The sequence below is a fragment of the Schistocerca serialis genome, chromosome 1 (assembly GCF_023864345.2).
Source record: "Schistocerca serialis cubense isolate TAMUIC-IGC-003099 chromosome 1, iqSchSeri2.2, whole genome shotgun sequence".
Lineage (NCBI taxonomy): Eukaryota > Metazoa > Arthropoda > Insecta > Orthoptera > Acrididae > Schistocerca > Schistocerca serialis.
In genome coordinates, this window is record NC_064638.1 from 678,271,084 (window position 1) to 678,284,677 (window position 13,594).

At 39.6% G+C, this 13,594-nt stretch overlaps 1 protein-coding gene across 1 annotated transcript in view; it reads right to left on the minus strand.

Annotated features, from left to right (window-relative positions):
• LOC126480194 (polyribonucleotide nucleotidyltransferase 1, mitochondrial) overlaps positions 1-13,594 on the minus strand; it is a 131,789-nt gene that overhangs the window by 41,028 nt on the left and 77,167 nt on the right. Inside the window, exons 5-6 of the mRNA XM_050103846.1 lie at positions 11,474-11,637; positions 2,004-2,191 (exon numbers count right to left, since the gene is read on the minus strand). Of these exons, the coding sequence (XP_049959803.1) occupies positions 2,004-2,191; positions 11,474-11,637 (352 nt within the window). The remainder of the gene's footprint in view (positions 1-2,003; positions 2,192-11,473; positions 11,638-13,594) is intronic.

The window sequence follows — 13,594 nt, forward strand, 5'->3', positions numbered from 1 at the left end:
GTCATGTCGTCCATAAACAGCCCTTTTCAATCTATCCCAGATATGTTTGATAGGGTTCATGTCTGGAGAACATGCTGGCCACTCTAGTCGAGCGATGTCATTATCCTGAAGGAAGTCAGTCACAAGATGCGCACGAGGGGAGTGTAAATTGTCATCCATGAAGGTGAATACCTCGTCAATATGCTGCCGATATGGTTGCACTGTTGGTCGGAGGATGGCTTTCATGTATTGTACAGCCTTTACAGTGCCTTCAATGACCACCAGTGGCAAACGTCGGCCCCACAAAATGCCACCCTAAAACAGCAGGGAACCACCTTGCTGCACTTGCAGGACAGTGTGTCTAAGGCATTCAGCTTGACCAGGTTGCCTCCAAACATGTCTCCAACGATTGTTTGGTTGAAGGCATATGCGAGACTCACAGGTGAAGATAATGTGATGCCAATCCTGAGTGGTCCATTTCGGCACGTTGTTGGGCCCATCTGTGCTACGTTGCATGGTGTCATGGTTGCAAAGATGGACCTCACCATGGACATTGGGAGTGAACTTGTGCATCATGCAGTCTATTGCGCACAGGTCCTGTCGCTGCACGAAAAGCATTATTCAACATGGTGGCATTCCTCTGAGCCATAATCTGTAGGTGTAGGGGTGTGTGTGTGTGTGTGTGTGTGTGTGTGTGTGTGTGTGTGTGTGTGTGTGTGTCTTCTTAAGCAACCAAACTGATAAGGTCATACTTACACACTAATTAAACTAATTTATGCTAAGAACAACACACACACCCATGCCCGAGGGACGACTCGAACCTCCAGCTGGAGAGGCCGTAATCCGTTGGTAGCCATCATCCACTGCAGTAGTACCCCCTGGGTGGCCTGAGCGAGGCATGTCATCGACAGTTCCTGTCTCTGTATCTCTTCCATGTACGAACATGCTTTGGTTCACTCCGAGAGGCCTGGACACTTCCCTTGTTGAGAGCCCTTCCTGGCACAAAGTAACAATCCTGATATGTGGACTTGACTGTCTAGGCATGATTGAACTATGGACAACACAAGCTGTGTACTTCCTTCCTGGTGGAATGACTGGAACTGATCGGCTGTCGGACCCCTCCGTGTAATAGGCGCTGTGCATACGTGGTTGTTTACATCTTTGGGCAGGTTCAGTGACATCTCTAAACAGTCAAAGAGACTGTGTCTGACATACAATATCCACAGTCAATGTCTATCTTCAGGAGTTCTGGGAACTGGGGTGATGCAAAACATTTTTGATGTGTCTAGGAAACACTTTCCCAATATTTTCATTAAGTATATCACTAAAAAGTGATTTCCCACCATTTACATTATCCTGTCATCTCCACCAGTTTGTAAGTACCCTGAAAAGTACAAAAGAGGGGCTTCACACTGTATAACAACACAGTATTGTTTATTTAAAGAACTCATCAAAACATTCAATCCGTCACAATCTTGACAATCAACATTCCAAATATTTCCTACTAAGAATAAGTACCACAGTGTTATGCAATGTTTTGTGTGGTAACAACCTTGTTGAACTATTGATTGCTTTCTATGTTTTATTCTCTGCTGTTGTACACATGGTTGTCAACTATTGCTACAGTTCAAGTTAATAGTGAAGAGATAAAAAGGTATCTAACTGCATTTTCAACAGTGAATATCAAGAGACAAGAAAAATGATTGCTTTACATTTGCACTCAGTAGTAAGTGTAAAATGATTTACTCTGTACGAAAGCATTGATGATCATAGGTTTGTATGCCTAAACACTCAGCAGATAGCTGCAGTTAAACTCTGACTTTTGACAGCATATCAAGTATCTATGCCTCTCTAAGTCTGCACATTATTTATTCACTTAAGTTACCAAGGGTAAATATAGTCTACCTTGTTGTTACTCTTGATCTTAATCTTACAAGTCACATATAAAAATCTTATTTGAAATGCTGCACATCTTTCACATTGTAAAAAACTGAATTTTATTTAACGGATTTACATGACCATACCTTGGTTTAGACAGTGTCTCATTCATTTTGTCTATAATGCGCGACTTTGCTTCCGTGGCTGCTTGGACAGCTTCCATTACAATCTTCAGAGGAAGGCCTGGTATCTTTATGTCTGCCTGTAGTGCTGTCACACCTTTTCTAGTCCCAGCCAACTTAAAATCCATGTCTCCCATATAATCTTCAATGCCCTATAAAAAGGTAAAATAGATATGGGCATAATAGATAAAACGACAATAAAAGCAATGGTGTTTACATCCTGCTATTTAGATTAAATCATTTATGACAATCTTGCAAAAGCGCCATCACACAGAGTTGTATGATAAACTTTAATGGGACACGGCCGGTTTCATGGCCTATAGTCACATCCATACACAATACTTTTAGTCATTAAAGTATTACATACACCTAAAGGTATATGCCATGGGACAGATCATGTCACATTAAAAATTATCATATAGCTGTATACAGTGTTCTTTTTGCAGGATGTATTATTACCACAGCTGTGGATGACTGGAGCACAGAGTTGTTTGTAATTTATGACAGTGTGTGGTTAAAATAGTAGAACACAAGACAAATTTCAAATCAAACTTTCCTATGTAACAGTTAGTCACCATATCACTGACATAACAGGAAATGAGCATAAGACTTCTATGAAAAAGTGAGGGGCATTTGTGGCCCTTTCATTGATTTTAGCAGACATTTGGAGCATTGTGCTGCTTGTTATTTTTGTCTGCAATTTTGATACTAGTTTTTACATAGTGAAGATGCTGATAGATACAACAACAGGTGAAGGTATACAATAAAATGATTGATTTGGTCTGTGTTTGTATCAGCTAAGATAATTTAGGTGCACAGTATCAGACATAAATAGTATTTTGCACAAAGATGCTGAAAATCAGGAATTTATACCAGCAGTTGCCTGCGTAATAATTTGGTAATGTCACAGTTTCAGTCTGCTTTAGTTTCACCATTCTGAATAGTGATGGCCTTCAGTAGAGGAAAACTTTGGCAAAACTCATACTTTTTAACAGACAGTCAACAGATAAATTTACAAGCTTAAAAGAAGAAAAAAATGAAAGAACAAAGCAAACTTGTTGAAACATGTTCGACTGCAGTTTTCATATCTATTATACACTGAAGCACCAAAGAAACTGGTATAGGCATGCGTATTCAAATACAGAGATATGTAAACAGGTAGAATATGGTGCTGCAGTCGGCAATGCCTATGTAAGACGACAAGTGTCTCGTGCAATTGTTAGATAGGTTACTGCTGCTACAATGGAAGGTTTTCAAAATTTAAGTGAGTTTGAATGTGGCGTTATAGTTGGCGCATGAGCGATAGGACACAGAACCTCCAAGGTAGTGATGAAGTGGGGATTTTTCTATACGAGAATTTCACGAGTGTGCCGTGACTATCAGGAACCCGAGTGTACCGTGACTATCAGGAATCCAGTAAAACATCAAACCTCCAACATCGCTGCGGCCGGAGAAAGATCCTGCACAAAGGGGACCAACAACGACTGAGAAGAATTGTTCAACGTGACAGAAGTGCAATCCTTCCACACATTGCTGTAGATTTCAATGCTGGGCCATCAACAAGTGTAAACGTGTGAACCATTACAAAACGTTATTGATATTGGCTTTTCGAGCCAAAGGCCCACTCAGGTATCCTTGATGACTTCTTCTTCTTCTTCTTCTTCTTCTTCTTCTTCTTCTTCTTCGGCACTACAGCCCTTGGTGGGCCTTGGTCTCCTCAACAACCTTCCTCCATATCTCTCTGTTCTCAGCTTTTTTCTTCCATCCACGGATCCCCATCTTTGCAAGGTCAGCCAGCACATTGTCCATCCATCTAGGTCTTGGTCTACCCTTCCTTCTGGTGGAATATATTCTGGCATTCATTATTATTTTGAGCATCCTGTCCTAACCAACATATTCTTTGAGATTTGATGAATTTCACTATATGTTTCCCTTGTATAAGCTCCTGTATTTCATGGTTGTGTCTCACTCTCCAACCTTCTGCCTCTCTCACAGGCCCATAGATTTTTCGTAAGATTTTTCTTTCAGATGCCCTTGGACTGTTACTGTCTGCTTCTGTCACTGTCCACACTTCTAATCCATGTGGGGCAACAGGTCACATAAATGAATAGTATACAGTCAGTTTAATCGTTGTTGTAATTAGAGAGTTCTTGAATGTCTTAAGGTTTGCATAATAGGCCTTGTTTTCTGCTTGTATCCTTCCTTTAATACATTTTCTCATACTATTATCATTGGTTAGGAGAACACCTAAACAATGGAAGCATCTAACAGCTTTGAAGCATTTATCAGAGATCTTCAGGACCTGTGATGTTCTTCTAGCTTCAGTATAGGACTTAACCATATATGTTGTCTTGCTTCCATTTACAGTAAGTCCAAATCTTGTTCCTTCTGCTTCCATTTGTCCATATATTTCTTTAAGTGATATTACATCCCTTGCCATGGTGGAAATATCATCTACATATGCACATATCTGGCTGGACTTCATCATTATTGCTTCTCTTTTATCTACTTTTTGTACGATACCATGCAGTGCTAAGTTAAACACTGCTGCAGAGAGGCCATCACCTTGTTTCACTCCATCCTCAAGTCAAACTGCCTGGTCATTCTGTTATTCACATTTACTTTTGTATTCTTTATTGTTAGCTCGATTGATCTTATCAGTTTATCACAGATGTCCAATTCTTTCAGCCCTTTACACAATGCTGGTCTATTAATACTATCAAAAGCTTGTTTAAAGTCAATGAACAGGAAGTGGAGATCTATATCATATTCATAAAATTTTTCCGTTATTTGTCTAACAACAAACAACTGGTCCGATGTACCTCTGTTTGATCGGAATCCACATTCTAACAACATACAACTGGTCCGATGTACCTCTGTTTGATCGGAATCCACATAGGTATTCTCCGAGTATCTTTTCAGTGCACTTCTGTATTCTTTCATTCAGCACTCCAGAGAAAATCTTATATATCATATTCAGTAGGGTTATGCCTCTATAGTTTTCACAATTGAGCTTTTCTCCTTTCTCATATATTGGGCATATTATTCCAGTATTCCACTCCTCCGGCATGCTTTCATTTACCCATATGTTCTTTATTAGTGTAAATATTTCATGTCCTAGAGGTTGCCCCCCTGATTTTATTAGTTATGACATGATCCCATCTTCACCAGGTGCATGGTTATTTTTTAGTTTATTTATCACTGTTTCCACTTCCAGCATTGTTGGGTTTTGTGCCTCAACCCTTTCAATTTTTCTTGCCTCTGTGTTCTCTTCCTGCCAAACAATATGGTCATGTAAGTACACACTTACTTCCTGTTCTGTGATGAAACAAAGGCTCACTATATGTTACAACAGGTTATTTTTTCAGTTTATCTATCTCGCCAAGCGATCCCGCGCAGTGTGTGCAGTGTGTTATTTCCATTTCAGATGACAATGAATTTCAATTACTTGATTGAAGACATCATCAACCTATGCTGCATCAATGTTATGAAGGTGGTATTGCTTTGACCATGCTCTGCACACTAAATGCTGACAAACTGTAAAGACTGGAGCAGCACTGTCATAGTTGCCCAGCAGCCTTGTCTGGTTCTTTTATGGCTTAGGAGAGAGAAGCACTGCTATTTCTTAGGAGAGAGGAGCACTGCCATTTCAGAAGCAATAGCAGACTGAGTTTGTATAAATGCTACTCATTTTAGAAAAGCAGCTTTCAATCATCACCAGCAGCCAGCCAGCTGCAAGGGGAAGAATATACCAGGCTAAGAAATGGATCTTCAAAGCTGCCACCAACAGATGCTGTCTCCACTGGCTACGGGCCTGTTGTCCATACGAGGTCTGAATGCTGCTGACTTGGACCTTCCAGCCAGTGTGACACCTCCTGGCTAACTTCCATCTGCCACTGGTTGCCTACCTTTGGGAAACACAATTCGTACCTGAGCTATGTAGCTGCCCAGTCACCACTGACTGTGATTTTACTGTTCTTCATCGCCCTATGCGACCAAATTCTGTAGCTAATCAATGCCCTATGTAGGCACATGTCACCTTTGTGAGCTGCTGGCATATGTGTTGGGGTTCTCAGTTTAATTTTGCATGCTCCAATGCATCTTGCACTGAGCTGTTTATTGACACCAACAGCACAGCTGCCTACTGTGGCTGCCACATACCTCCCTGCTTCGTGGCCTGGGTCAGTGCAACACTGCAAGAGAGCTGACCACACCACTTGCTCACAATGCAATACCACCATTGGCTGAGACATGAGACCACTTGCTGACCCAAGCACACTTCACTTCACATTTTGAGTCTGGCCTGTGTCTTGGGGTGCTGTGTCACCTAGCACCACTGCAACTGGTGTCTTGCAGTGTGGAATAAAAGATTATCTGTAATGATAGGACATTGGCCATACACTTTGCACCTACCCATCACACTGCTGCAGCCATACCCGGGGTGTGAAAGCAGGCCTTCCTGACTACTAGCAGCCCAGCTCTTCCATCCACCATAGAGGTCATTCACCCCTGGCACTTACAAATCGTTTGCAGCATCAAGACACAGCAGGGTGACTGTGTCCCCCCCCCCCCCCCCCCTCCTACCCCTGCTAGTGTTATGGACAATTAGTGGGTCTTCCATCAGACGTTTAATTTTGTTCTCATATGTGAAGCATGGCAAGTAAACTCTGATAACATTCTGAGGGCGTGTGAAAATGTAAGTTAGCTCGCGCCTGATTAGTACAGGCTTAGGCAATGTATCTTACTGTAAGCAGAGGGAAAGGTGCAATTATCACTTGTAGTTATTTTTGAAAGTGAGAACCATGAGTAGCCACTCAGATGGAGAACTTGACTTAGAACAAGGAATGTTAACATAGTGTTATGTTCAAGAGTCCTTCTGATCATTTGATTTTGGGTCCCCTGTTGTTCTGTTTTGTTATATTTATTACACAGAGGTTTCACAGTATTGTAGTTGAAAACACCAGATGTTACTCTTGAGAAACATTGTGATCTTGGGCAGTTAAGATGGTTCCAATGAGAGAAGGTATTTCAGACATGTTTAAGCAGCTGAAGGCTATGAGAGAAACAGGCATAGTTTAGCTTACCTTCTTCCCCAGTAGTTCAACTACTGCTGTCTGAGTTAAACCTGTTGACTGTTTACAGATAAGAGATAAGAAAGGCGGAAAAGTGGACCAGTTGCAAGGACAAGATTGTTGATCCACACATAAATTATGATGGCCACCTGGGAATGTTAAACTGCAGGCATCTGGGAATGCTAAATAAGAGGGGGGCTTGCACGAAAGCAGACAGTCAGGGGAAAGACATTAATATTGGGAATTTACCGGATGCAGAAGGTAGTAAAATTGTGGATGTTAATAATAATAATAATAATAATAATAATAATAATAATAATGTGGAATTATCAGCTATAATATCTTGTGAGATTCAGAGTCTGAATTGGCTGTAGTGGCAGATGATGTAAAACTGTGGGTTACTCGGATGAGTGTGTGAATAGCAATATTGGTGATTTAAACTTAGGTGCAGTAGTATCTATCACACTGGTAGTTAATGGGTGTTGTGCACACATCATGGAGGCTGGGTCAGGCGTTATCACGGGTGGGCATATACAGGAAAGTACATGTGCCAATGACTTTTTGTGCAGTGCAGGGCGTAGTTGTTCAGGGTGTATACATGGGCAACGAAAAAAAATTCCCGGATTTCCCGGTTAAAAATACACTTTCTCCCAGATGAAAACACATTTTTTTCGTGTTAAGTAACAGTATACTTTTCCTCAAAACTGTAAAACTTATCAATCCTTTAAATGGTTGTGGTTTTATACACCGGCGTGGAATTTCCTGGCACTTTAGACAACGAAACTCAAGGGAAAAAACACATTTTAGAAAGATGTCTGATGTGCAGCAACATGTACACTGCATATTTTCATATTACGAAAGTATAAATTTGAATTCCACCAAACACCGCATGTTACTTTCTGAAGGATTGAAATCGAGATTGTGATGCGCTTTTGTAAGACAGTTGTAGCTCATGTCAAGTGATCTCGTCAGCCGATGACAGCGGATATTCGGATCATGGGACACGTGATGTAGCCAGCCAATAGCAACATCACTGTAAAGTAGCACAAGCACACAAATTGGAAAAGGTAATGGTTTAAATTAATATACATATATACATAGACTTGCTACAAGAAAAGAAAAGCTTTCACGTTTAATATTGGTCACTAAGATTAATAAGCTGCAAGAGAATCTAAGCTTTAACTCATAATGATCATTTTTGCGCGTGTTACACTTTAAAGATACATCACAAAAATGTGCCAGTAAATTTTTTAACAACGACATAAATGTCTGATCATCTGAGCTCGAAAATATTCTAAATGGTCGCCCTCAAAGATTTGATTTTTGAATGAGAGTCAAATGCTCTGTGATTTAAGAAATTCATCAGACATTTTCGCGCACAGAGTTCATCTTGCATAAAAGGAAATTTACTTTGAAAGTAATGCTTTCCAAACAACTATTCGCAATATTTTCCCACGAGCTGTTAGAAATAGAATTGTTTCAGCAGTTGTCAGAGCACGCCAAATAACAGGTGTCGCAGCGCTTGCGCAGCTATGACGACACAGGAAGCCCGTATGTTCGTACGTGTAAAACATTAAAAGATCTTACATTACGTCATAAAAGAAACAAGACATTAGAGGACACTCCAAGAGTATGGGAATTTTGTGAACTACACTAAAATGCATCATTCTGCTTAAAATGCACATTTGTATGTCCAGATTCAGATGTAAATTTTCTCGGAGTACCTGTACTGTATTATCTCATGTTTAGTTCTTTATTAAGGCATAATGCCATATGTACTAGAAGATGAAAACGTGAACTTGAAATGCAGCGAACAGTTGAAACTAACGAATAGTGTGGAATTAAACACTTAGTTTCCAATAAATTGACTGCCTCAGCAGAAAAGATTAGTAAAAGTCAAATTTCTTTAACAAACTGACAAAAATAACTTCATTGTTCTGCAAGGCGATTAACGCTTGACTGTCAGAAAGGTGGAAACAAAATAAAATCTGAAACTAATTACATATTTTAGCCTTCCATAATTATGTGAGTGTATTTTAATTCACTTGATAGCTCCTGGCCACAAAAATCCATTTTGTTTTCATTTGAAGTGAGAGCAATAAACGAAGAGGAAACAGCAAAATCACTTAACATAAACACGGTTCACGTGGAGACTATCACCTCTCACTACAATTCAAACTGTTCTGTAAATCAGGTCCGGATCTAGGATATTTCCGAACCAGGGCGATATTAGGTAGTGGCGCTCCCCCCTCCCTTGAGCATTTGAGGTAGGAAGCCAAAAATTTAAAAATCGACTTTTCAAAAATATCTTCATTTTGTAGCACACATCTTTCTGAAGAGTCTTATACACAAAACATATATATTTGAGGGAATGTAAGACATGTTATTCGGTCTTATGTGTGGCAAAGTGCAGTGCCACGCCTCTCCACACAGCATTCTTCCATCGCACGTCTCTTGTATTTTGCTCTGTGGAATTTAAACAAGTAATATTTTGTAATGGAATGGGTGCCATCAAACTATATTCACGCCAGTGGAAATTAAAATGTCCTGTGGTGCCTCTCCTGCTCCCAGTCGGCCAGTTTGACATCCTGCTCCTCTTTATTGACATCCTGCTCCTCTTTTAAAAAAATCTCGGAATTAATACTGGTTGGGATTATTTGTAACAGGCAGAACAAGAACTCTTCAGAAAATTTGCAGTCTTTATTGTCTATTAGCTAATAACTTGCTGATTTGAGTGACATAAAATTAAATACAGGATACATAAAAGGAGTAGTCAAGCAAGACAGTACACGTTTCTACAATCGTTAAGTCCTAGTTTCTTTTCTCTCTAATCTTGCTACAGCTTTATATGGCATACTTTCCTTTCTGGGAAAGAATCTACTACCTCATCAAAGTTCGTCAACGCTTTGCTACATGAAAAAACGAAATGCCGTCTAATACTAGAAAAGCTGTTATTACAAATTGTACCCAAGACTGGTGTGGTTTCTCGATCTGATTATGTGTATTTTGTCACTGCTATATAAAACGAAATAGGCCTGCCCAATATTGCAGCAGTTGTTACACACACCAAATAAACGTGACTGTTTTGGCACAAATGGTCATTTGTATAACACGACAGAAGTACCAATATCAAATGCCTATTAGACCTACTACAAGCAAAAAGTTTTGTTTTAGGAAATAGTTTCACATTTCATTCATACTCTCTAGCTTCTGAAGCATGAGATCGAAAAGTAGTAGTACTAAATTTTTAAATAAATTTTGAGTCGTCATATTCTACAGTAATTTGTGAGAGTCCCCGTTTCTTCTCCTTCCTCATTATAACAAACAATCTTATCACTAATTCTGTAACTATTCCTGCCAGTGTCAAAACTTATTCTCTGGTTAATTTTGTCACCGGTTTAGTTATTTGGTTGGGTGTTATTACGTGATCGTATAACGCGTTTTCCACGCTACTCCCAGAATAGAATTTTAGCGGCTGCTAGCCGGGGACTGTATAACTGGCCCTTAGCAGTGTAGCGGTCTGGCCAAAAGTTTTCTGTCAAAATTTCATTTTCTTGGACACACGGAGGAGACAATATGCAATCTTTGTTGCCTGTTATTCCTGTTAGTCGTTTTTCTTCCCCCCCCCCCCCCCCCCACTCTGGTAGTCTGAATCTATGGAATTCACTAGCAGTTATAACAACGCTGATCATTTGCAAACCCAGTCAACCACATAAACAGCGACTGGCATTCATCCGTTCGGCTTTATTCCGCTCAGCTTGTATAGACCCGTCCCCACTTGTCTGCAGGAAAGTTTATTTCTAGATGTGACGGGGATTCCCCTGGCACAGACATCATGTACACTATGCATGCATTCAAAAATCAACTTACGATTCTTTCAGAAATCGATTTAGAATTTGTTCAAAAACCAACAGGGATGCGTTTGAAATCATATGAGAAATCAATAGACCAACGTGTGTTGGGTGCTAGGGGCTTTGTGAAACAAGGTCTTTTTCCTCAATAACATCACTTTGGTGCACCCCCCCCCCCCCCATCCTCAAATACAAGCCTTGAATGCATAACAAACTGCTAGATACAATTACTCATTTTTCAATATACTACTTTTCATATGTAACAAAGTATTGAATCTTTTTGACATGACAGGAAGGATTTTTTGTACACGGACAATTGTTTCTACTAGTCTTCCATATGCTCATCAATATGGGGGAAAAAAATAAACTCATCTAGTGAAAAACATTTCTGTATTCTGTTCCAATTGTGTGTTCCTTTTTTCACATACAGCTATCTCAAAATAAACAGGGACCATCTTCCTTACAATTAAATGAAAGGCAAGTATTTATACAAGCCCACAGAATACCATACCAGTATGTCTGTAAGGATGCGGTAATCCTCCATGTGCTTTGTATCATTCTTGGGGTATCTACTAAACAGACCAATGGCCACACCAGCGGCTGGTGCACTAATATTCACACCAGCATCCATTAAAGCCAGGCTTCCTGCACACACTGATGCCATTGAAGAGGATCCTAAATAATAAATACAATTAATTACTTCTTATTCTCAACAAAATAACAGTACAACTAACAACATATTAAGAAGATTTAACATTTATGTCTTCACCCTCAGTAATTAACCTGCCAAAATAATTAATAGGAGAAATGACTTTTTGTTCATCTTGTCACCTTGTTTCTATTGCTGTCATTATATGTCTTACATTGTATAGAAAGATTCCAGTACACATGGATGACAGAAGAATCAGTCACATAAACGAAAAAATAATAATAAAAATAAAATTGATTTGCTGAACAGTCTAATCTCTAGCTCAGTTAAGTCTGTTAAGAATATTTTTTATCATTTTTTGTAGGTTAAAAGAATGGTTTTCTTAGTTATGAAAAACAGCTTACTTCAGCCATAACCTCTTTACCAACTAACTTTCGTTAGACTAAGTCACTTTCGTTAGACTAAGTCTTTTTTTTTTCAGGCTTCAAAAGAGAAACAAATTACAACAAGAGAGGTAGCAGCTCAATGTACTGTTCAACTACTCAGACATTAATAATAATTTGCCACAATGGGAGTATTTGGTTTTTATGACTGCCATTCATCTTGTGGTTAAGCTGTGATGATGGAGTGTGATTACAATGTGCTAATGATCTATGACACGTAGTGTTACAAATACTGCCAGTAATATGAATGTCTCTTCCATGTGAGATACAGCCAATGTTTATATTCTATATTTCAATGTACACTGTACGTGGGTGGCCAGGCTATCTGCAGTGACAAAAACTTCCTTACCCAGAAGCTGAAGATTTAACATAGGCCTTCAGAGAGAGGCACTACCCCCAAAAATCTAATCCGCAAACAGATTTCCTGTGTCATGTCTTCACACAGCTCTAATCCTCACACTACCCCAAGAATCAGGTGCATAGGTGCTCCAGTGTCATCCAACGCCAGTCTGAATTGTAGCAACTGTACCATATCATTTGCTAGGGCTTTATCTATCAAAATGCCCGGAAATGTGGGACATTCTATCCACAATCCTCCCAGGCCTCCTAAATTGGGATTCTGTCACCCATCCAACCTACACAACTTCCTGGTCCATCCCTTTGCTTATGCCACTCCCACTTCCACTTCCACTCCCTGTGAAAGCAGCCATGTCAATATCATTTATCTTGCAAGTGTTATGAGAGCATGACCACCAACCAGATGTCTACCAGAATGAATGACCACTGCGAAACTGTGGACAAGAACAGAGTTCATGACCCAGTGACACAGTATGCTGCAGAACACAACTTGCTGAGGATCAATAGTTGCTGCACAACTAGTGCCATCTGGAGCCTTCCCTCCAGAATCACATAGGTGGGAGTTATCCCTGCATCACATCCTTCCCTCCTGTAACATCCTAGCTTTCAATCTCTGCTAACAAACCATCTACATAATGTCATCCAACAGTTTCCCCTTCCTCTCTGCCGTCATCCCCTCCAAATCCACACATCCACATCATCCATCCATCCAACACATCTCCAGGCAATGTACAGATTATTTAGACTTGTAACAGTGCACGAATCAGTCTTCCATGGCATTGTGTCAATACATTTGTAAAATTCAGTGTTCATGTGTAACAAGAATGTCATTGACGTAAGTCACATAACCTGTGTAAGGGTCCTGTTGCTGATTCTGAAAGTTTCTGAGTATCCAAAATGAGAAATTAATTAGCTGGATTTTTGCTAACATTAATAATTAATTTAAGTGTTTAAAGACATGATTCATATTATTAAATCTGTTTAATAAAATGTAAAGCAGTTCATAAATTGCTTGATGAGATCTAAAAAAACAAATATCTAAAGAAAATAATTGGTTTAAATTTTAATGGTCTGAAATTACTTTTGTTTAAATTAGCGCTACAAAATTTAACATATATGCCATGAATTAGTGTGTACAAAAGGGCTACTAAGAGTGTTGTTGAATGACATCACATCCTAAGGT